This window comes from Phalangium opilio, unplaced genomic scaffold (assembly GCF_054372755.1).
Source record: "Phalangium opilio isolate 3A_F unplaced genomic scaffold, DU_Popi_V2 ptg000024l_1, whole genome shotgun sequence".
Lineage (NCBI taxonomy): Eukaryota > Metazoa > Arthropoda > Arachnida > Opiliones > Phalangiidae > Phalangium > Phalangium opilio.
In genome coordinates this window covers 7,117,681-7,142,797 of record NW_028324155.1, presented here as the reverse complement: position 1 = coordinate 7,142,797, position 25,117 = coordinate 7,117,681, and the positions used below count along the sequence as shown (strand labels likewise).

Here is a 25,117-nt window from a genome sequence, read left to right as displayed (position 1 = left end):
ATGCGTAGGAGGTGGTCCCTAAAGGGATGTGTGTATATATAGTCCAAGTAGGACGACAAAATGTACCAGTTCTACAAAGTTTCTTTTTAAAATAGCCAGTGGATGAGCCATAATTCGGTATTATTTATGTAGTATTTTTTGGAGCTCATCGTCGACAAATAAAATCTTTAATTACTACAAATTACAGAGTGAACCTATAATATAACTTTTGCCGAAAATTTAAAATCGCTAATTTGCATTTAAATTACCCGTAATTAAGTCGTTAAATTTACCAGTTTTGAAAATAACTGTAATTCCACATCTTGAAATTATAGCGCACAACCGTCGGACGCGTTATATTCATTTATAACACCCATCAAACAGTTTTATACCACCATAATTAAACTTAAATACTTTAATTTAGGGTTCATTGTTTTCCCAGACACCTATTAAACATTTATTATTTAAAAAACATCTGTTCTAAAAAAAGCGATAAAATAAAATATTTAGGTTCAAATTTGAAAAATATAAAACCTCACCTCACACACCTTTACATCTGCCACAATAATAATTCAATATGAGATATAATTAAATTTAATCCTTAAATTTTTAACATAACCTATAATATTACAGGTATAACAATAATTTACTATCGCATCATTTTAGGAGCTCTGCAATCAGAAAACGAGGGAGGGACTAGACCTAGCTATAGGACTTAGTTCTGCGCCCGAAGAGAGACGGGGAAAAAATGAGGAGTTTCTGGGATTGGAAGAGGCAGGAAAGAGATAGGAGAAGAGAGATGAAAAAGAAGGAATGAAGAGAGAGAGAGACAGACAGAGGGGGAAAAAACCCTTAAATTGATTAGTCCGAAACCACGTCATTATTTTCGGCATGAATAAGCAATGACCGCATTTGGGTGAAATGCTGGGGTGAAAAGAGACGAGATATATAAAGGGGACTCCAAATTACATTTCTACGATTTGATTTTGTAGGCATTTTTTTAGACCAAAATAAAAATTATGTAGATCTAAATTTAACTACCACAATTCAATGACCCTTCCAGTTAATCCAGAGAGAAAATAAATAGCAATAACAAATCATATATTATGTTAAAAAGGTGTTAGACCCAAAAGGCGAGGGTCAACTCGGTCAGTATCCGCCTCGAATTGGAATAATCCCATAGTGATATAGACAAACTTATAAATTTGCAGTTGGCGTTGGGGCAGGCAAAAGCTTTATCTTTGTTGTAGTATTCCGTTGAAAAGGTAATAAAGGCAAGCCCGCGCGACACGCTTGTTTAACTTTTCTTTTCTCTTTCGTCCGCTACATAGGTAAGTTTCGTTTGTCGGGCGCGTGGTTGAAATAGTCTCACGTGCCCAGTATATTTATGAGGGGCATAAATTTTTTTCCTGCGTGGTTCGAGTGGCGCGAAAAGACGCGCGCGCGCGGGAACAGATTTAGAAGCCCTGTAAAGAGCGCGAGCGAGAGAGAAAACGGGGGGGGGGGAATGTTATGGGGAGGGAGGGAGAGAGAGGTGGTGCTGATATTAACGGCCATTAAATGGCCTTTCACATTGGCCTACATTCGTAAATGTTCTTTCGCGCTTTTCAAATACGAAAAGCACGTGGGGGTTTGTTTTGACACGTGATTTGTAGCCGGCGACGAACGAAATCTATTACCTTGTTTTATGAGGAAAACCAAAAGGGTCAGATACTCAATTGTTTCAAGGAATATCGCTGAAGGCGCAGATACTAAAATATTTCAAGGACATATGCTTGTAGGCACAGATATTAAAATAAATTTAGGACTACCTTTGAAAGTACAGATACTAAAAGAATTCAAGTACTACGCTAGATACTAAAACTTGTACCACATGGTACCCATCATTTTGGCGTCACTACGATAGCAACACAGATAGCCTTAACTCCCCTCCTCTCCACCCCGAATTGAAATATGGGGGGTTCAAACTAAAAGGGGGGTTATTAGACAAAAGACAGTTCCCGAGTAAAATTTTCGTTTACGATCCAATGATAATTACAGCTTGAGTAAGAGAGCGTCGAAACTATAGGGGCCCTTCCCACCCATGGCATGGCACGCAAACGTTGAGCGAGCTGAAAATTTGCATATGATTTCCCGCGGAGGTTCGGAAGGCCTCAAGGCCTGCAGGCGTTCCAAATTCGTTTGAAATTAAAATACGAAAAGGGAAAGAGAGAGGGGCCCCCTCTCACGCGTAGTTGTTTCAGAAGAACAATTGGTCGGATCTCGAAAACGGAGAGCCGATAGGAGTCAATGAAACAAAGTTATACCCTCTCTCTCTCGCTTTCCCTGGTAACCTTTTGTTCGAATTCCGTGGCCCATAGATCTCGAGCTGAAAACGTCACGTGGACCCCTTTTCCAACTACCCGGGGAATCAGGGAGCCAGCTCGCGCGCGCGCTAAAATCCCTTTGTTTCCAAAAGCGCGCCTCCCAGCGGGAATCTCAGCCGTAATTAAACGGGGCCTAACTTTGTCGCCACGGGGGGTGAGGGTGGTGGTCCGCATTACATATACACCATCCCCCTTACCGTCCAAGAGCTTCGGAAGTTACTGGAAAATGTAAGAGGAGTAGGCATTGTGATTATATGACTAATAAGGTACGTGGACTCGAACCAAATCGAGTGATGGTACTTGGAGTTCAGAATTGAATCTGTAAATAAATACATCAAGTAGTGGATACTGTGCCCCCTAACCCCTTAGCGCAAGGTAGCTCTTTCCGTAAAGGGGTCCGAGCTAGATGACTTCAATTAAGGTAAACAATGGCAGTGTCTTACCACCCATATCCATGTATTAATACACCTATTCCAGAGCTGACGGACGGTATACAGCTAACCCTAACATATCTCCGTCCCAGTTTTCCTAGTGGTACAGTTAGTCTTTTAAATGAAAAATCTCTGGGGTGGTATGCCCAGTATATATTTTGGATGTACCCCTATCCACTCTCGCGTTTGATTCAAGCACCATACAGCAGAGACTAAGAACTTAGGGATGGGCATCGTATAGCAACATCACCTTCTAAAGGATGAATATATATATATATAATTAGTGTTAGGGAAGATTCTCACAGTCTAGCGGCGGCGGCACCGCGGAGAGCTCCTTCAAAATATGTTAATGCAATCCTTTTGGGGAGATGAAAACTCGCGTGCTGGAAGGGTTCTGATTTATTATATCTTTGGGACTATACAGCTCTCTCATGCAGTGTCCTAGATCTATGACTTGACGACAATGAATAGAAAAGTGTTCGGAAGAAATATTCCAAGCATTTTCAATTTGTTTAATTTTTACAAAGTTCAAATAAGTCACGTGATTTAATTTCCCCTCAAAAATCAAAATAATATCGCAATTAAATTATCAAACCAAGATCCTAATTATTTTAGACTTATTTCACATTATTTCAACCCTTTTTCTATACTGAAAAAAAGGGACGACAATTCTAGTAGGAAATTTCAAATTTAAAAACCAAAAAATAAAGCTAAATAAATTAATTCTTAAAAACACTTTCTTTGTGGCTTTGCGCTGTACAATTGGTACTTTGGGAATAAAATTGAGGTGAAAAACGAACAAAGACTATATACCGGTGTGTATTACCACTCTATAAAACTAAAAGAGAATTCTATTTCATTCCCAGATAGTTTTATTTTTTCTTACCATCACTTGGGAAAATGAAACTTCTGTTTCTCATCTTCGCGCGCGCTCTGCAATTTCATTGTTTTCATTTTATACAAGAGTATACTTGGAAGACCCACCATTTCCCGCCAAGAACAACGCGTGTAAGCCTATATTTATATATATAGCAATCGAAAAAAGCTTGCTTCGGAGAAAACGGTCCATTTTACGTGCATTTTTTTTTGCTCTTTCAAAAAAATATAAAAAAAGACTGAAATAAATGCGCCTATCTTTTCCCGCGCTTTTTAAGAAAAATAACATGGAAAGAAAACTTCATCTATAACCAATTGGGTTAAATAAACGTTAAAAATATTTGGGCGGGAAACTGATAAATGCGGGAAATTCTACTAAAAACCCATTGGAATAGAAATTAATATCATTTGAAAATTGAATAAAAAAATTGGGGAGAGAAAAACAAAATCTCAGGTTTTGAAAAATTAAGCATTATAATTTTTAATGATTAAATTAGACTAGAATCAAAGGCGTGGTAAATGATATTCCTTAAGTTTACAGTGTAGCTTTAATACCTGGTAAAGATTCGTAATAAAAAATCAAATCCCCTTTTTAGATATATAGAGTAAATTGAACGCCATCTTTATAAGAGCAGACGACAGATTGTTCATTCTATATTAAGTAATAGGTAGAAAGGCGTTAGATATGAGGATTTTAATACGCGGCTTCGTAAAATCAGTTCATTAAATGAAATAAATTGAACGAATCCGTGGATGGTTGGTTCTTACTTCTTGGTGTGCTTAGCGAGTATCGATCGACGCGCCCCTTCCGAGGGAGTGGTATTAGCGGGAACTAAGGGCATCGCAAATTGATCGAGAACGAGCTAGAGCAGTTCAGGATGCGCGGACATACGTGCTATATACGTAACCGAACACAATTGGAGCTAGAGCCTCCGGAGTTCACTCAGAGGTCATCGTACTTTTAAAAAGAGATTCACTCTATACTAATACACGATGGTGGTTCAGTTTAAATACCAGATAATGTTTTCACCTTAACAACTAAGGAGGGGTCCAGATTAAGATCTTATAATTATTATTGGGTCTTTAAAATATTTTGTTTATGAAATTATGATAATGTTTTAAAAATAATAGATATTGTTCGAAAGGCGTTATTATATAGAGTGGGATGTATTTTGACGCGTTGCAAGATCCATTACATTAACGATTATTGTCATGTTTTTGTGTCTAGAATGAAAAACGATTGTCTGCAAAAAATTTAAAACCAATATTATTGGTCTATTATTTTCCTAAAATTTGTTGGAAAATATTTGGAAATTAGCATAAAACATAAAATAAATCCACCTGGGTTATACTCTATACTTTAAAATATACCCTGCACGTGTCTTACAATTTCTTTACGAAAAAAAAAAAATTAAGAAAAACACGTGGGGACATTTTGGCGCCAGTTTGAAACATTTCGCGCCCAAAATCTTTTAGTGTTAAGATAACCATTCAAACTGAAAACAGATATACTCTAATTTTTCAGAAGAAAAACAACTTAGGCTTAAAAAAACCTCCCAACGTATCATTTTAGTTAAGACCTAAAAAGCATGGGTGAATAGTGACTGTCACTATCATTAGCCAAGGCCTCAGTACTTGCAGCATTTTTTTCCTCATTCTCATAATCTCTTGTATTTCTAAAAGTAAGATGGGCGTTAAAAGACATTTTTTTCCAAGCTGCTGTTTTTAAATAATAGGGTTTGAGATAGCAGATGATACAAAGTAACACGCGGCTCTATGATTGGACGAGGAAACAGAAAAATAAAAGGTGAAAATACCACCGCAATGATAATGCGAATATGATTAATTTTTACAAGCATGGGGTCCAATTACTGACTGTGGCAGCATGCACCACGAATATTTTGATGTTCTGTCCAATAACGGGAGGTCAAGGTGAAGTATTTTTTGTAAAGGAAAACAACCCCAGGATTCTCTTACTTCAACAGAAATGGCGTATATATATTTCAAATGCAATCGCGAATACTTATCCTTTAACGATGTTTTAAAAAGATAATCATTACAATTTGAATGTATAGTAGTAGTACATATATATTTTCGAATATGGTTTCCGGCAAAAATTAGGGACTCTACTTATTTCAAAATTAACGGATGAAGTAACTCCAAGGTTATAATTTCAATGTTCTTTCACCCAAGTTAATCCTTACATCATAAATGGATGTTAAATATGGGTTACGAGTTACGAATAAAATTAGGTAACGGTATCGTAAAGCCAGCTTATTACCACACTGTAACCACGATTAAAATGGTGCTCTCCAGGGATAACCGATAGAAAAAGGCACCGGAAATGAATGCAAGTCAATCAAATAATTGTATACATGCGAGGCCCATCAGGAACCGTTTGTGCATGTGTAAATTGGAAAACAACTTTTGAGTGCAAAAATACAAAAACGAAAAACTAAATTGTCTGCATGGGAATCAAGATGAACATAAGTATAGATAACACATACTCGGACATAAACATACGTGTAGTATTATTCAAGTCATGTATTCTGAGCTTAGGTAATTAACATATACACTTCTCCTGTTAACGCGAATATACCAAACCAGAACGGGCCGGGGATCGAGTATACCATACACTATAGAAAAGACACTATGGAAAATGATAGGGGTAATTTTTCAACTCGAATATCCATTCAGGGGGGAACAGACATACCCCTTACAATCCTACTACCCCGTCCCCCTTGGTACTGTTCTATTCTGGAGCCGTCGCCATGTATTATACACACTCGGTTAAACATCATTCTTGTAATTTACATGCAAATCAGTAGCTATAGCTGCAAGAGAAACCTATAGAGTTCTAGAGATGTTAGACACCATATATAGGAGAGTATATTTAGTTGGGTCTGCAACTAAGCCATACATTATACCCCCCCCCCCTTCCCTATTTCAATATGAAATTGCAATATTAGCAGAGTTACGTATACCCAATTCAATCCTTAACCTGGAACGAGTTAAGATAATGCTGCATTCCGAACTTGAAATGAACTTTACCATAATACTCAAACCGTATATATAGATTATCTAAGGTCTATTCTATAATAATATTTCGAACAAGTATCGCTTGCTATAAAGAAAAGTTGATAAACTCAAAGATGTTAAGTATAAAAAAAGGGAAAAATAGGTTATACCGATTTCAATTTAACTAATCGATATCTTCAATATTAATTTACTTCTAGGCAAATCGTTTTTAGTTTTTTATAAACCCCAAAAAATCCAACCCCTAAAGAAGTCCCGATAGGTCCAAATGGTTTATCCAAGCAATTTCAAAATATTTTTACGCACCATTACCCAATCAATGTTAAACAGTATTCAAAAAGAGTTTTAAAAATTCGCGGAATTCCAATGGGGCCCCCCATTTTCTTTACTTTCCTTATGGTACCCAAAATAGTACGGTGTATATACTCCAGCCCTTGTACGAGCTAGCCTTTGAAGAATTCTTTTTCTTCAGTAACAAATAGTTGAAATATTAAGCCTTTGAAAATTTTTGCAGGCCATGAGCGCGCCTTTTGAGTTTACTCGGGGGCCCCTAGTTGGGCACGTCGACCGAGGGGGAGGTGGAGGGGTTTGGGGGGTTGGGCAAATTCACCAAAGGGTAGAAATGTCTCCAAAGTTTTGGTTCATCCGTAAATCATTGAATCGGGGTTAGGTTTACTTCGGAGAAAGGGGTCAGAGAAGCAAAATTGAGAGAGCTGCACCATCCAGAAAAGGGGGTTTTCGGAGATACTACATCCGCAGACTTTCTCTCTCTCTCTAGGAAATCTTTGGAAGGTAATTTGTAAGTGTCCGAAAACGGGCGGGAAAGTTTTCCACCCCCTCCTCCACCCCCTTTCGCGAGCCCCACTGCGGTACTGGACCGTGCGGACCAAGTAGCTCGAGCTGTAGATATAAGACTCCTCTGGTCTCTTTGACAGTTTAGGATGGTGTAAACAAATAACTTTTAGGTTTTGAATAATGACCTCCTCTTTCTAAAATTTACTGGCTAGCCTCCTGCGAAGTGTGATAAGGATGCATTTGATTATCCATAAACATTCCCTGGTTTGGCATTCTTCACCGCCAACCCCAACCCCTAACCCGTCAAAGGGTGGGGAGGGGACTAGAATTAAATTAAAATTAATAACAAGAGCGTTTTATATTTATGATAGGGAATCTTTTTACGATTTTGTTGTACTGCATTAACTATTTTTCTGGCATGCACCTACACCAAATTGGATTGGATGATATTTTAATCTTAAACATAACCTATAATCAAGAGTTGAAAGTTCGAGTTAACTAAGCCTTTGTTAGGTGAATACCCTATCGACAAGTGAGTATTGTAGGTCAAAACACCGTCCGCAAGTGAAAATTACGTCCCAATCTTGAAAAAAGTCAAATATCTAAGCCTTGGCTATAGGCGAATGCAACATATACTGAAAATTAGGCCTAAATATGGAAAATTGTAGACGTAAAACGTATTCGAAATGGGTTAGGTTAACACGAAGCTAGGGTTGCTAGAGTATAAGGCATATTATATTTTTGCAAGCATAGAAGAGGTTTGGCGGCAACGGCTTGCGGCGTATAAGTTTTCTTTCCCTCTTTACCCTAATGACAATTCAATGGCAGTACGTTTCGCACTAAAGCTCTAGCTCGCTCTCTCCACTCTTTCCAAAAACTGTACCCCTACACTAAGCTAGCTACACTTGGTTCGAAATTTCAGAACCCCAAAAACCGTTCTTATTTCTTCTAGCATCTAAAGGTATAACCGAGGAGCTAGCTAGCTAGGCTTATAGTTTTCTCGCTGCAGCTCTTTCTGAATTTGTTATCGACAAGCCTCACTTGTAACACCTGTCTAAATTCGATAACGAGTTGAATTCTTTTTTGAAAAAAGGAGGAAACTAAGCAAAACCATGGAAGGAAGGAAGAGAAAGAAGAAGAAAAAAATTTCTCTCATAACTTCCGAGGAAAAAAAAGAATGTTTTCAAAAATGATTTTAATCTAGAAACGATTACCCGTCCAAGTTAATCGGTTTCTAAATAGTTTTTAACAGGAAAAACTAAGAAAACTTTATAAAATGCGGGAAATAAAAGCCCTAGAACTTAAAAAAAATGGTAAAAGAATACTAAGCCTAATTCAAACTCAAGATGAAAATTGGTCGTTTTGCTAGAGCAGACGACAGAGAAAGAGAGAATCCTAAGCCTAATTTGAAGAACCCTATTAATAAATTTGTTATAATCGTTTTTCTAACAGCAGACGATAATTCGCAATCCAATGAATTACCAGTAATCAGACGTAATCTCAACATATATATTTAATTATGTATAGCAATATAATAATCTAGTAGTGAAGCGTCCAAACTCGAATATGTATTTATCAAGGCCTAAAATATTCGTCTGGTATGTTAATATCCAAGGCTTAGATCACCTAATTCGTGTATACCAATCAATCAGGCTTAAGAAGCCTCGAAGTGACAATATCCGTGAACAATATCTCATATTTAAAGAATTAGGCTTAACCATGCTGCCAATTCATTGCAAATCTAAACAAACGATTAAAAAGAATTTAACCAAAAAATAAAACAAGCTCGTGCAACAGACCACTGCTGATTATTTATTGCTAGCTTCAAAGTAAAACTTCTAACTCTCATGCAGGCACCGTAAGGGATGATCTGATAAATTAGTCGTTTAAAAATAAAGGCAATTGGACAACTAAGTAATGAGGGAACGAATGGTGTATTAAGAGCTTATTACGGCCTCTCAAAAGCCCGTGCAGTCATCAGAGGAGGCCGGTGAAGAGAGAGAGGGAGCGAGAAGAGTCCATATAGAAGTGAAGGAATAAATGACTTTCAAGGTTCAAGATCAGCGCCCGTCTAAAGTCATCATTGCAAGCTAGCTTCCCCGACGCGACACAGTCAGATGACCATACCATAAGAGGTCGTCGACGTACGTATAACGTCAAACCGAAATAAGAAGCGTTTCATTTCTGGGTACCCCAACACCACTCCCTGACCAAGTACCTATAAGAACGTTGACGTGAAATCCCGTCCCCTTTATGGCCATTTATACGGGAACGCGCGACGCAAACCCTATACAAGCTAGCTCTCTTACGGGGCTAGCGCTAATGCGCCATTTGACACATAATGATGCCGACTTAATTGAGACATAAAGACGAGGGCCTTGCTTCTCTCTCTCTCTCTCTCTCTCTCTCTCTCTCTCTCTCTCTCTCTCTCTCTCTCTCTCTCTCTCTCTCTCTCTCTCTCTCTCTCTCTCTCTCTCTCTCGCTCACGACAAAAAGAGCCTACATGAATTTCACCTTCTTACAATGAATATTGGAGCTAAGTTGTTATCCAAAAGGCGCAATCCTTATAAGGTTAAGCAACCGATAAGTATTCATTTGATGAGTAAAGACATTCTTTCTACCGAGCTAAGATATTTTTAATGGTTGAAGGTTTTCTAGCTGAAGAACAATCCCGAAACGTTTTATTAAAAGAGCGATACGGGACCAACTAGTAGGGTTCATAAGAGAGTCCCAGGCCAAGCACTGTGGAAGGCAGGGGCGGTGCACGCACCGCATGCGGTGCGAGCGGTGCAAGCGGTGCGAGCGGTGCGAGCGGTGCGAGCGGTGCGAGGGGGGGGGGGAGCCGATGGCGCCAGTGACGCTGGAACTTTCGAGAAGTTTAATTTTATCGTAAACACTAAGATAAGATAAGGGATATCTAGAAGAAAAATAAAAACTCGGAATTCAAATCAGTTCAATTCTAGTGCGGTGAAAGATTAAAAATGAATTTATCTTGTGGGGGTAAAACCCCGGAAAAGGGTGCCATGGGAAAATATTCTACCCCCAAAAGAAACCCGATTGCAACATGTCGGTGAATTAAAATGGATAAAATAATTGACGCTGGAACTTTCGAGAAGTTTAATTTTATCGCAAACACTAAGATAAGATAAAGGATATCTAGAAGAAAAATAAAAACTCGGAATTCAAATCAGTTCAATTCTAGTGCGGTGAAAGTTTAAAAATTAATTTATCTTGTGGGGGTAAAACCCCGGAAAAGGGTGCCATGGGAAAATATTCTACCCCCAAAAGAAACCCGATTGCAACATGTCGGGGGATTATAATGGATAAAATAATAGAGAGATTCTCTACAAACAAAAATGTAAACGATCGTATGATTGTGGAATATATGTATAAGAATTACTCAATAAATTTGTCTTAAATTTTTTATTTTGTATCTTTATGACCATGGGCGAGTGTAGAAACACCATCATCTAAAATGAACCTCTTGTCATCGCAAGGGTTAAGACATAGTTTATTCTGTCTCACCGTTGATAAAACATGTTTGTTGCTCACGATTCGAGTCATTTCCGCTACAGTCAACTCGCGATTAAACAGACAATCGCGGTATTGTTCGTGGCGAACATTCTTCTTGACCACACGCTTGCATACACCTTTACAAGTCTTCTTTTCGCCCTTTGCAGATAATATACTGTACATTTTGGGTCTTAGACCACAAAACTGTTCGATCGGTGTACCATCTAGCTCGTCTTTGAATTTTCCGAGTTTTTTCTTGTTCGCATCACTAAAAAGCGGGTGATCGCGAGGGTAGCCAGAAAAATCGTACATGTCCGCTTGGGCGGCAAAATCGGCGTATAGGTCAGGGGTTTCGATGCAGTACGTGAGGCTGTCTGTAATTACAAGTTGGATTAGTTTAAAATCGGGTTAACACCTTAAAAACCTCATACCAGTATCTGTGAAAAGTAATTTCGCCCTCTCCCCATATCGTCTCTGGATTACATCGTTTATATCCCCCTAAATTTACTACCCCCTTTTTTACCTTCCCCCCCCCTCAAATTCCTTAATATACGAAATAAAAGTCTTTATAAATTTATTCTTACATTTAAGCATACAAAATCAAATATTGACAGGTGTTCCTCCAAAAAAAAAAAAAAAAGAGGGAAAACGCAAAAACTAGGCTCCCCCGCCTTAACAGTGGCCGCCATCTTTGTGGGTTTTCCAGGTTTTTCGTCACGAATCCCATCTTGCCCAGACCGTTTTGAACAGAATTAGGGACTCATTTGCTCCATCTCATATTCAACCACCTACTCCACAACCAAATCTCAACAATCAACTGCAAGTGAAAACACCGAATAACTTTATCATACCTTCAAAGTCAAAACTAAAGATCTCGAAAAATTAGTTTTAGAACTCTACGCGAGAAAACGACTTAACGCGTTGTATATCAAAGAACAACTTAATGCCTTGCGTAAGATTTAAAAATAATATCTCACGCGGTAATCTAAAACACGATCTCCGACATTGGTGGGCATTCTTTGCGACAGGTCTTTACGGCTTGCGAGGTGATGACCTAATCATCTTTATCGAGAGATTTTCTTGGAAGCCTGGGGTTGATATTTAGCCTGAGGGTATATTGACTGATGCTTATTTTATTGTCCTTTCTTCAATTGGCTACATACCAAGGTGGTTTAGGACCTTAAAAGGGGGCGTGGCTAAACCATTTGTATTGTTATCAATGGAATCTGTATTTGGAGTGATTTATGACTCACACAAACGTGTTAAGACATTCCATCGGCTTTTTTATTTATACGTAACCATGTTCAGACGTTCTATGGTAGATCGTGAAAGATAGGCTTATGCTATTTTAGGCTTATTCTATGGTAGATCCTGGTAGGCCTATATGCTGTATTAGTTCTTGAAAGATAGGCTTTTGCTAGGTATATTCTTTGGTAAATGCTGACAAAATATAGTCTTATGCTAGGTTATTCTTAAAGTTTCGGCAAACACTAAAAATTGGTTAAAGTTTCGCTAAATGTTTAGTAAACGTTTCGTTGTTCAACTTAAATATATCCGATAATGTTAATATATGACTATTATAAAACAGATAATGAAGTTGAATGACGAAAAAGTGATCGAAAGTGTTGTTAATCTACTAAAATCCGGATGAAACTGATGTGAAATGAAAGCTTTCGATTGAAAGCGAACTAATACAACTAAGAAAGTGGATCAAAGTTTTGTTAAACTACTAAAATGTGGTTCAAATCACATTCAAAGGAACTAAGAAGCAGTTGAACGTTCAAGAAATGACAAAAGTACATGGAAAGTGTCATGAAATGTCTATAATTCAATTAAAAACACTAAAAATTGGTTAAAGTTTCACTAAATGTTTCGTAAACGTTTCGTTATTCGACTTATATTGTTAATATATGACTATTATAATGGAAAGTGCGAAAATGCGATTTTAAGTTATGACTGAAACACAATTGAGAATGAAGTTAAATGACTATAAAGTGGGCGGAAATGTTGTTAAATTACAAAAGTGTGGATAAACCTGATGTAAAATGAAAACAAATCGATTGAAAGTAATCTAAATCGACTAAGAAAATGGATCAAAGTTCTTAAAAACTTTATCAAATGGTCAAATTTAAATTTAAAGTGACGTGAAATGATTAGCAATGCAAATAAAAGTTAGGTTTTACTGTTAAAATACACTTGAAAGCGATGTTGAATAACTTAAGTGTAATTGGTATTACTGTTAAGAGACTAAAAATTAAATTCCATTTACGATATTGTTAAGTTTACCTTCGTTTCTAGAAAGTGTGTCACGGAGATCTTATATTTTTCGGATAAAAGCAATAAATCCGCAAGTCGAACATTTTGTTAATAAATGTCTAAAACACAATTGAGAACGAAGTTCAATGACTAAAATCAAAACGTGGACGAAAGTGTTGTTATATTAATAAGATACGGATCAACCTGTTATAAAATTAAAAAAAAATTCGATTGAAAGTAATCTTAAATGACTAAGGAAATGGATCAAAGTGTGGTTAAACTACTAAAATGCTGTTGAAGACGTTTACAAATGACTAAATTTCAATTAAAGACGACGTCGAATGACTAGCAATGCAAGTAAAGTTAGGTTTTTCGGTTAATTAACGTTTATTTAAATTCCATTACGATAATGTTAAGTTTTTCTTCAGTTTTAGGAGATCTTGGATTTTAGGTTAAAAGTAATAAATCTGCAAGTCGAAAATTTCCAAAATCCGGGAAAATAACCGCTTCGAATTGCAAGGTGAAATAACTATCGCTAATCAGAAAGCAATCAGTGAACGATAAAACCAATTTTATTCTAATTATGAACTAACGAATTTGTGTGATTTAGTGAGAAATTTCAATATATCAAAGAAAAAATTACAAATTATTTGAAACCAATGGAAATACTCGGACTCGCTAAAGTGAATCATCGTCAGCCCTGGATGGATACGTCAAGGCTTCGAACCTCAGGATCGAGGCGGGCCGCCACGCGCGTATTATTTCCCGGCGCGTGTTTCATTACGCGGCCCCTCCTCGGTCCTGAGGTTCGAAGCCTTGACGTATCCATCCAGGGCTGACGATGATTCACTTTAGCGAGTCCGAGTATTTCCATTGGTTTCAAATAATTTGTAATTTTTTCTTTGATATATTGAAATTTCTCACTAAATCACACAAATTCGTTAGTTCATAATTAGAATAAAATTGGTTTTATCGTTCACTGATTGCTTTCTGATTAGCGATAGTTATTTCACCTTGCAATTCGAAGCGGTTATTTTCCCGGATTTTGGAAATTTTCGACTTGCAGATTTATTACTTTTAACCTAAAATCCAAGATCTCCTAAAACTGAAGAAAAACTTAACATTATCGTAATGGAATTTAAATAAACGTTAATTAACCGAAAAACCTAACTTTACTTGCATTGCTAGTCATTCGACGTCGTCTTTAATTGAAATTTAGTCATTTGTAAACGTCTTCAACAGCATTTTAGTAGTTTAACCACACTTTGATCCATTTCCTTAGTCATTTAAGATTACTTTCAATCGAATTTTTTTTTAATTTTATAACAGGTTGATCCGTATCTTATTAATATAACAACACTTTCGTCCACGTTTTGATTTTAGTCATTGAACTTCGTTCTCAATTGTGTTTTAGACATTTATTAACAAAATGTTCGACTTGCGGATTTATTGCTTTTATCCGAAAAATATAAGATCTCCGTGACACACTTTCTAGAAACGAAGGTAAACTTAACAATATCGTAAATGGAATTTAATTTTTAGTCTCTTAACAGTAATACCAATTACACTTAAGTTATTCAACATCGCTTTCAAGTGTATTTTAACAGTAAAACCTAACTTTTATTTGCATTGCTAATCATTTCACGTCACTTTAAATTTAAATTTGACCATTTGATAAAGTTTTTAAGAACTTTGATCCATTTTCTTAGTCGATTTAGATTACTTTCAATCGATTTGTTTTCATTTTACATCAGGTTTATCCACACTTTTGTAATTTAACAACATTTCCGCCCACTTTATAGTCATTTAACTTCATTCTCAATTGTGTTTCAGTCATAACTTAAAATCGCATTTTCGCACTTTCCATTATAATAGTCATATATTAACAATATAAGTCGAATAACGAAACGTTTACGAAACATTTAGTGAAACTTTAACCAATTTTTAGTGTTTTTAATTGAATTATAGACATTTCATGACACTTTCCATGTACTTTTGTCATTTCTTGAACGTTCAACTGCTTCTTAGTTCCTTTGAATGTGATTTGAACCACATTTTAGTAGTTTAACAAAACTTTGATCCACTTTCTTAGTTGTATTAGTTCGCTTTCAATCGAAAGCTTTCATTTCACATCAGTTTCATCCGGATTTTAGTAGATTAACAACACTTTCGATCACTTTTTCGTCATTCAACTTCATTATCTGTTTTATAATAGTCATATATTAACATTATCGGATATATTTAAGTTGAACAACGAAACGTTTACTAAACATTTAGCGAAACTTTAACCAATTTTTAGTGTTTGCCGAAACTTTAAGAATAACCTAGCATAAGACTATATTTTGTCAGCATTTACCAAAGAATATACCTAGCAAAAGCCTATCTTTCAAGAACTAATACAGCATATAGGCCTACCAGGATCTACCATAGAATAAGCCTAAAATAGCATAAGCCTATCTTTCACGATCTACCATAGAACGTCTGAACATGGTTACGTATAAATAAAAAAGCCGATGGAATGTCTTAACACGTTTGTGTGAGTCATAAATCACTCCAAATACAGATTCCATTGATAACAATACAAATGGTTTAGCCACGCCCCCTTTTAAGGTCCTAAACCACCTTGGTATGTAGCCAATTGAAGAAAGGACAATAAAATAAGCATCAGTCAATATACCCTCAGGCTAAATATCAACCCCAGGCTTCCAAGAAAATCTCTCGATAAAGATGATTAGGTCATCACCTCGCAAGCCGTAAAGACCTGTCGCAAAGAATGCCCACCAATGTCGGAGATCGTGTTTTAGATTACCGCGTGAGATATTATTTTTAAATCTTACGCAAGGCATTAAGTTGTTCTTTGATATACAACGCGTTAAGTCGTTTTCTCGCGTAGAGTTCTAAAACTAATTTTTCGAGATCTTTAGTTTTGACTTTGAAGGTATGATAAAGTTATTCGGTGTTTTCACTTGCAGTTGATTGTTGAGATTTGGTTGTGGAGTAGGTGGTTGAATATGAGATGGAGCAAATGAGTCCCTAATTCTGTTCAAAACGGTCTGGGCAAGATGGGATTCGTGACGAAAAACCTGGAAAACCCACAAAGATGGCGGCCACTGTTAAGGCGGGGGAGCCTAGTTTTTGCGTTTTCCCTCTTTTTTTTTTTTTTGGAGGAACACCTGTCAATATTTGATTTTGTATGCTTAAATGTAAGAATAAATTTATAAAGACTTTTATTTCGTATATTAAGGAATTTGAGGGGGGGGAAGGTAAAAAAGGGGGTAGTAAATTTAGGGGGATATAAACGATGTAATCCAGAGACGATATGGGGAGAGGGCGAAATTACTTTTCACAGATACTGGTATGAGGTTTTTAAGGTGTTAACCCGATTTTAAACTAATCCAACTTGTAATTACAGACAGCCTCACGTACTGCATCGAAACCCCTGACCTATACGCCGATTTTGCCGCCCAAGCGGACATGTACGATTTTTCTGGCTACCCTCGCGATCACCCGCTTTTTAGTGATGCGAACAAGAAAAAACTCGGAAAATTCAAAGACGAGCTAGATGGTACACCGATCGAACAGTTTTGTGGTCTAAGACCCAAAATGTACAGTATATTATCTGCAAAGGGCGAAAAGAAGACTTGTAAAGGTGTATGCAAGCGTGTGGTCAAGAAGAATGTTCGCCACGAACAATACCGCGATTGTCTGTTTAATCGCGAGTTGACTGTAGCGGAAATGACTCGAATCGTGAGCAACAAACATGTTTTATCAACGGTGAGACAGAATAAACTATGTCTTAACCCTTGCGATGACAAGAGGTTCATTTTAGATGATGGTGTTTCTACACTCGCCCATGGTCATAAAGATACAAAATAAAAAATTTAAGACAAATTTATTGAGTAATTCTTATACATATATTCCACAATCATACGATCGTTTACATTTTTGTTTGTAGAGAATCTCTCTATTATTTTATCCATTATAATCCCCCGACATGTTGCAATCGGGTTTCTTTTGGGGGTAGAATATTTTCCCATGGCACCCTTTTCCGGGGTTTTACCCCCACAAGATAAATTAATTTTTAAACTTTCACCGCACTAGAATTGAACTGATTTGAATTCCGAGTTTTTATTTTTCTTCTAGATATCCTTTATCTTATCTTAGTGTTTGCGATAAAATTAAACTTCTCGAAAGTTCCAGCGTCAATTATTTTATCCATTTTAATTCACCGACATGTTGCAATCGGGTTTCTTTTGGGGGTAGAATATTTTCCCATGGCACCCTTTTCCGGGGTTTTACCCCCACAAGATAAATTCATTTTTAATCTTTCACCGCACTAGAATTGAACTGATTTGAATTCCGAGTTTTTATTTTTCTTCTAGATATCCCTTATCTTATCTTAGTGTTTACGATAAAATTAAACTTCTCGAAAGTTCCAGCGTCACTGGCGCCATCGGCTCCCCCCCCCTCGCACCGCTCGCACCGCTCGCACCGCTCGCACCGCTCGCACCGCTTGCACCGCTCGCACCGCATGCGGTGCGTGCACCGCCCCTGCCTTCCACAGTGCTTGGCCTGGGACTCTCTTATGAACCCTACTCCAACTCTCCCAGCTCATTTTCAAACACTCCAAAGAGGGTTTTAATCGACTTAAGTTTCATTTTTCGAGAGTATAATACGTGTTTGACTTAAGTTAACATACGATGTTACGATTGTTAAACGTAATGTAATAATTTTGTTGATGAGGGAAATAAGCAAGGAAGCCAGCGATAGTATTCTGTTTTTGGGTTGGACGCGGACGTCAGGGTATAAATTTACGACAGGACGATTAAAAAGAATTTAAGGCAAACGAGCTAGGGAAGTCATTTCTAACGATGTACGTACCCAGCTATAGCGCCATTAATGGGAATGGCTGGCTGACTGGATGGTTGCTCACGTCGAGCAGGCGTTACAAAATGGACAACGACAACAACACAAAATTGGTTTTTAAAAATGGTACTCACTCATTCTGGTAACTGTGTCCGTTATTTGATGGAATTGTTGATTGTTGATATTAGTCAATTTTTGTGATGGTAAGTCGTTATGGCGTCAGAGTTGTCGTGGTATACGTCCAGATTTGATGGATTTTAAGTCATTTACGTTCTGAAATAAATAAAAATAAAGAAACACAATTTTAAATCACATCTTTGCGAGTTACTTCAACTAATAAACTTCTACACAACCATATCTAGTTTTCCTTTTCCATTTGAAATTGCAAATACGCATTCAGCAAAAAAATAAACCCAGGTTCGAGTGGTAAGAAAAAAAAATCGAAAATTCATTGATTTTTCTTCTGTTAAAAAATGCATCGCGTCTTCTTTTATAAAAACCTGGGATTTTATTTCGATATACGATAGGATAGGGCACACGCCCACCTACCCGCCCTCTACTCTCCCATCCTCCCCCATTTTTTTCCCTCTATTTATCAGTTTTCATCCTCCAAGAAGAGAAAAGGAGGAAGAGAAAAAAAAAAAGGGAACGAAGCATTTAAAATTGCATCAGGGTTTAATTCTTAGGCCCTATTTTCTCGAGAGATCTGAGCGCGGCGCACGAGAAAGAAAAGAAAGTATGGGAAGAGGGGGGAGTGAGAGAGAGAGCTAAGGCCTAGGTAAAGAGCTAGGGTTCAGGCCTGACGCGATGCCCATAAGTTATCCGAGCTTCGTACTATACTAGCTCGGCAAAATTCAAACCCAGACTGAAGAGAGATTAGGGATACTTTTGATAAATGGCTTCTAGCTGGTGGTAGGTTCTTGGACAATGCGCCACGAGTTTGGAAAGGCCTTATCCAGGGCTTTACGCGTCTTTTCCATAGGAATATCCGCAAAAGGGGAGCTAGGCCTTGGAAGGATGGACCGGGCGACGCCCATATCTCAGGTGTCAAGGAGACTCGGCGTTCATTCATCAACCTTAAGCCTGCATCGCGAAACACGCTAGCCTAGCCTGCCCGCTCCTGCTACATTTACCGTACCATTTGTCATCGATGTCCGACGCTCTCGTATTAACCCGACACAGCCAGCCACGCGTCACACACTTCCCCGCACCGAACGCGAAAAAAACATCCGGGAAAATAATCTAGGGGGTTTTAAAATATACAAAGAAAATTAATCCCAACTCGTAAATCCTGATTTCTTATTTGTTAGAGCGAATCATTATGCCTTAAGTACTTCCACGAGAAATATGCCTACTTCAATCAGAAGCGCGTTAGTTAAGGTTGTCTTCATAAGGATGTTCAGTGCAATTTTTTTAATGAATTTCTGGTGATATTTACTGTTGCTTGGTAACCATTTCTAACAAAAGGGTAAAGGGGGTTAAACGTCACATTAGGGTGTCCAGAAAAGAACCCGGCCAATCGAAGGACCCCAAAGAAGAATTATTTCTTAGGTTCTGTATTGGTTTTCTGTCAAAGAATCTAGCTTCAACATCGAAAGAGGCCACTGTCCAAACAGGCTTTGTTCCGATTCCTTTCTTTTCCTTAGGGTTTGTCTTTCTTTTTTCGTTTCTTGCCTTTTTTTTCTTGGCCCAGCGCGCCTCGAAAGGCCCCAAAAAGAAAGATCCGGGGACCACATGAAGAGACAACGTTCCGGACGACTCTGTGGGAGATATTTCTTTCGGGAAAAGAAAGGAGAACGCGAAGGGGCCAAATCGATGCTTGATGAACGATCAAAGACAAAAAACTAAGGAGGTACCCCCAAAGGAAACATAAAAGAAATGGTCCAACTAGCCAAAGAATCGGATTTAGTTTCGGTACCGTGAAGAATGTTTATGAAGATATTTTAATTATAGTTCCGTGTTGATGGTTAGTTTCGGTTGAAATAACAGAAGACAAAACCTAATTTTCACTAAAATTGTTGACTATCAATAACAGATATCCAGTGTCCCGTAATGAAAACAAGTACTTCATATCTAAAATTGACCTCTTGACCTAGATAAAAATACAGCGTTCAAAGACACCTAAACTAATCCATCCCATAAAGCAATGCATCATATCCAATCCAATCCTACTGTCACCTTGTCAGTCGAAATCCCAAATAATCAATTTCTGTATATAGGATTGTAAAAAATCAATAACCGCACCAAAAGACGCGTCCAAGTTTTAAAATTCATGAGAAGCAGGCAAAAAGATGAGCGAAGATGCCTTGAGCTTTGCAAAATCAATGTGTAACCATAGAAAACTTATAGCACGACATACCACGAAACAATTTATCCCCCTGTTTCTGGTTCGGGTGAAGACAACAGTCTTTCTTCTCAGAGATGATGGTGAAGAGGCGCTAAAGCTCTTCCGCCTGACTACCCTTTTCCCGGGCCATCATTTCTTCAACCCATCAAGTTCCGGGAGCCCATGCAGGACCAGGGTTAAGGAAAAAAAGGGGGAGAGTAGAGACACCGTGGCTCTTGGTGCACGGGCGTAATGTATGTCTACGGAAACCATTGGCATTACCTCACCCTCGAGTGTGGCCTCTTCAAAAATCGCTCTTCCCAAGTATATCCATTCCTATAACTCTAAAACCCCTTAATACATAACCCAACCTCGTGCGCTGCCAACGTTAGCTCTTTTTTCTTCCAAGCACCATCCATGGCAGCAGAACTTTTAGGTGATGTCACAATTCTTTCACAGTACACAAAGCCGTCATATTGACTCAGAGTTACATTCGGTATTTTATAGAAAAATATTTCTTCTATAACGTAAAATTGTTGAAGAAGGGTTTTTAGGAGTGTAGAAAGCCCGTCGGACATGGGATGTATGGTAACACAAAACTTGACCTTCAGCTACTGTTGCAACACTCTAAGAAATCGAAGTGTTAAAAATGTGTTAAAAGGGTGTAAATTTAGAATACTCTATTTTTTACACCGTAAAAACACCCAAAAAAGAGTTTTATAAAACCTTGAGTTTTTGTGGCCAATTTAAGGTGTAAATTCAGTGTAAAGTAACACTTTAAAAACACCCTTTGAAATTAAACATGGAAATTTATAATATGACTGGTTTCTTAAATAAGGTCTTTCATTTCCATTAATGTTTGAATATTAGAGTAAAAAATTATTTGTTTAACATTTATTTAAAGATGATATTCATGAAAGAACATATTTTTCCTTTAAGTAAAATAACTAAGAAATTGGTAATCAGGCGGTATTGTACCATTATAAAACACTGCTAAACGTGTTAGGCGACACTCTTACAGGTGTTAGGCGACAATTCTTAACGGTGTTAGGCGACAATTCTTAACGGTGTTAGGCGACACTCTTAACGGTGTTAGGCGACACTCTTAACGGTGTTAGGCGACACTTTTAACGGTGTTAGGCGACACTCCTAATAGTGTTAGGCGACACTCCTAATAGTGTTAGGCGACACTCCTAATAGTGTTAGGCGACACTCCTAATAGTGTTAGGCGACACTCCTAATAGTGTTAGGCGACACTCCTAATAGTGTTAGGCGACACTCCTAATAGTGTTAGGCGACACTCCTAATAGTGTTAGGCGACACTCTTAATAGTGTTAAGCGACACTCTTAATAGTATTAAGCGACACTCTTAATAATGTTAAGCGACACTCTTAATAATGTTAAGCGACAGTCTTAATAATGTTAAGCGACAGTCTTAATAGTGTTAAGCGACACTCTTAATAGTGTTAAGCGAAACTCTTAATAGTGTTAAGCGACACTCTTAATGAGATAAAATAAAACTTACTAGAAAAATTAAAAGAATAGAAAGGTTTTTCATTCTTAAATTCCTTATTTTATATTTAGAAGTTACAACGATTCCCTAATATTCTAATAATTCTTGATGTTCTATTATCTAATCTCATCCCTCATCCCTTTAAAAAGGGAATGACCATCGTCTACTACATGGATATTCACGCCAAGTTTTGCTGCGTTTCAAATTTCGTGGGAAATTTAGGTTCTAAAGCGAACCCCTTGCGTACCCAAAAAAATTCTCGAAATAGGAGCGCGCTCAGGCCTGGATTAAAAATGTTGGCGAAGTTACAAGGTTAGGTTTCTGGTTAATTAACGTTAAAGAGTTACCAATAATGAAAATATTTCTTCAGATGGTCATGTTTTTTCCCTCTCATTGATCAGAATTAACAATGGAAACCAACCTTGGAATGTACCATTTGACCGAACTCCCGCACTTAGTTCGCCTTTCCCAAAGTAGGAAACAGCGTCAAAAGACGACACTTTATAGGCTAATTTCCCTCCGATAATAACGGAGTAGCAAGAGAATACCTTGTTTAACGATTTGCTAGCTTATCTAAATATAAAAGAAAGGTGAAATAAGCCATAATCAATAACATATCCTTTGATATTATTGCAAAATGATGCTTCAAAGGATAAACTTATATTTAAATCGACGTAAATAACCAATTTACAGTAAATTGTTGAGATAATAATGGATTTTTAGTGAAAGGTTTGTTTGTATTTCAAATTTATATCAGCAGAAGCAAGCAATATTAGATCAGAGTAAATTTTGTTATTATTAGGGTTTTCAAAATTTATTTTATTCAAAGGAAGCCCAGCACTTTGGGCCCTTTAGGAAGAGTGTGGGCGCCGTGTACACTTAACATTAAATTAACCTTCTTTGTTGCACCATCTATATTTAGTTTAGCTTTTGATTTTTTTTTATATTCATTTCCTTGGTTTTGAATAAATATAGACTAAGTTCATTAATATTGGCATTAGGCAACACCAGACGAAGCCCCGGTCACTACACGTGGAAGGCTGGCCAACTACCACTGCCTCTAACGGTGCTTCTTGGTGTGAGGGAAACTACCTCCGATGGCAGCCCTGCCCAGTGGTGTTTGGTTCTCTTATGGCAATCATCAAATGGTCTCTGATGGTTCTAGGTTTTAAAACCACAACGCTAGTATTTTTATTCTTAAAAAAATTAGGATTGAAGTAATATCAATAGTAGCGCCATGAACGCTGAATCTCTAAAGAGACTGATAAACGGGATAGAGACGTTTGCTCTGTAAAAAAATAAACCATAATGCACCTAAACTTAAACTTTTACTGGTATGATGTTTAAGTTTAAACCATGTAGAGACCATTTTTGGACCTCTAGTCTAGTGTTGACAGGCCAAGATGTGGGGCACTAGCTTTTCTGACATGTTTTATTTTTAGAAAAATTAGAGAACAACAAGTTGGGAAAACCAAAATATTACCTCTCCGAGTCAAGAGAAGGACTACCTACAAACTTATTTACCCAGTTATGGAAATGTTTCTTTTTTTTTTATGAACAAATACTGAAGTTAAAATTTATGAAATATTAAAGCAGTATACAAAGCATAGAAAATATACTGTAAATCAGACGACATTTTACATCCAATAAGGATATACTTGTACACATTAAAATCATCCGATGGGGGAAAAACGGGAAATGAAGAGATAAAACTTTGGAGGGATATTACCTTTACGTGTTTGTAAAGGCCCAATTTGCTACTCCTCAACTGTATACCCTCTATGTTCAAAGCCATATTCACAACAGGGTTGCCATGTAAACACTATCCTCTCCTTTCACCTCAACAATTTTCTTAGTTTGTCAACATGACGATTAAAGTTACATAACACCAAAGCTAATTTGTGGCTACACACACTGAAAGTAAACGTGCACCATTAAAATCATGATAACACGAAGCTATAATCCGATTACGATCAGACCTTTCACTGATCTGGGCTGCGTTCAGCAGAGCTCACCAAAAAAGAAAGCGGATTTTGGAAAACGTTTACCGGTGAGATCTGTCGTCATAGCTTTTCTTCGGTCATCGGTGTTTTAAAAATGAAGCTAGCGCAATAAAGCGTGCAAGGTACAAAGGCTTAACAAAAATTGTATGATAACATATTTATGGAGATAGATAAGAACAACTTTTATAATTAAACATAGAAACTAACATGTCTCTTAAACTTCTCGCCGCTCTCGCGTGATCAACTTGTTTCACGCCAATTAAATAGCTATAGTCCCATCAGAATCAGCAAGAGCTATTTGTATTAATTCCTCCATGCTTTTTCGCCAAGCTGAGAACTACGCGTTTTACGTCACGTTATCCAAAAACCCGACTATTTTCCTTGAAGACCGCGCTGGCTCACTGAGCACCGTGACGTCAAAATTCAATAACAAAATCCCGTTCTGGATGACACTGCTAACAGCGCCTGACAGCGCTGAGCTCTGCTGAACGCGGCCCAGATTTCCACCATGATTATAAAGTCTAAGCCTAATTATTTAAAAGTGTATTTAACTTTCGGCTCACTCTGAACCGTTAATGTCTCTGTATTACAGAAACGAAAACCAAACCCAAGCGTTTACTTTTTGGTTCACTAGGCCTAATGACAAATAAAAGTTCATTTGCCCAATATAGTTGCGTTCTTCTTGAAATCACTTTAGAAAGAATTATGCTATAAACAGATGTAGTATAGCTTAAGTAATATATAAACATCGATTTCAAATAATAATAATAAAAAATATTCTTGGGATATCAGAATGAAACAGAGCTTTATAGCTACAAAACCACTAAAGGCATCGAAATTACGAAAAATATTTCCATATATTAATAATATATTATGAGAAAACCAAATATTAAGGTTTTGTAGGATTTCTTTCCACAAAACAAAGCGAACTGCTAACGCGGTGCACTAACGGACGGACACACACAGACTAAAACATAGGCTGCTTTTTAACTCTTTCCGTTTTAATTTTGAGTTGAGAAACTAGATTATCTTAAATATTAAAATAAATATAATTAATATTAAATATTTTCTTCGTTAGTTGTTCGCCTTATAGAGCGTTACATCGCGTTGATAAAGAACAATTAGACATTCTTGAGAGACTTGACTAATTTTGGCGT

At 37.3% G+C, this 25,117-nt stretch overlaps 3 protein-coding genes across 18 annotated transcripts in view; 1 reads left to right on the top strand and 2 right to left on the bottom strand.

Annotated features, from left to right (window-relative positions):
* Positions 1-25,117, bottom strand: part of LOC149692534 (uncharacterized) — a 211,215-nt gene that overhangs the window by 52,144 nt on the left and 133,954 nt on the right. For all 14 annotated transcript variants that reach the window (XM_089868303.1, XM_089868300.1, XM_089868305.1 and 11 more), the window contains one exon: positions 18,253-18,391. The gene's annotated coding sequence lies outside the window, so the exon portion shown is untranslated. The remainder of the gene's footprint in view (positions 1-18,252; positions 18,392-25,117) is intronic.
* LOC149692538 (uncharacterized) overlaps positions 1-25,117 on the top strand; it is a 54,301-nt gene that overhangs the window by 20,651 nt on the left and 8,533 nt on the right. The window contains exons 2-3 of one of the 3 annotated variants that reach the window (XM_089868320.1): positions 19,101-20,084; positions 20,154-21,032. The exons of the other annotated variants lie outside the window; for them this stretch is intronic. Coding sequence (XP_089724446.1) covers positions 21,021-21,032 — 12 coding nt within the window. The 5' untranslated portion in view covers positions 19,101-20,084; positions 20,154-21,020. The remainder of the gene's footprint in view (positions 1-19,100; positions 20,085-20,153; positions 21,033-25,117) is intronic. 3 annotated transcript variants of the gene reach the window in all.
* On the bottom strand, positions 10,892-12,012 carry LOC149692539 (uncharacterized). Its single transcript, XM_089867552.1, has 3 exons — positions 11,974-12,012; positions 11,428-11,494; positions 10,892-11,370 (listed from the first exon to the last, which is right to left on the bottom strand). The coding sequence occupies exons 1-3, from the start codon at positions 12,010-12,012 to the stop codon at positions 10,907-10,909; spliced, it is 570 nt and encodes a 189-aa protein (XP_089723678.1). The 3' UTR covers positions 10,892-10,906.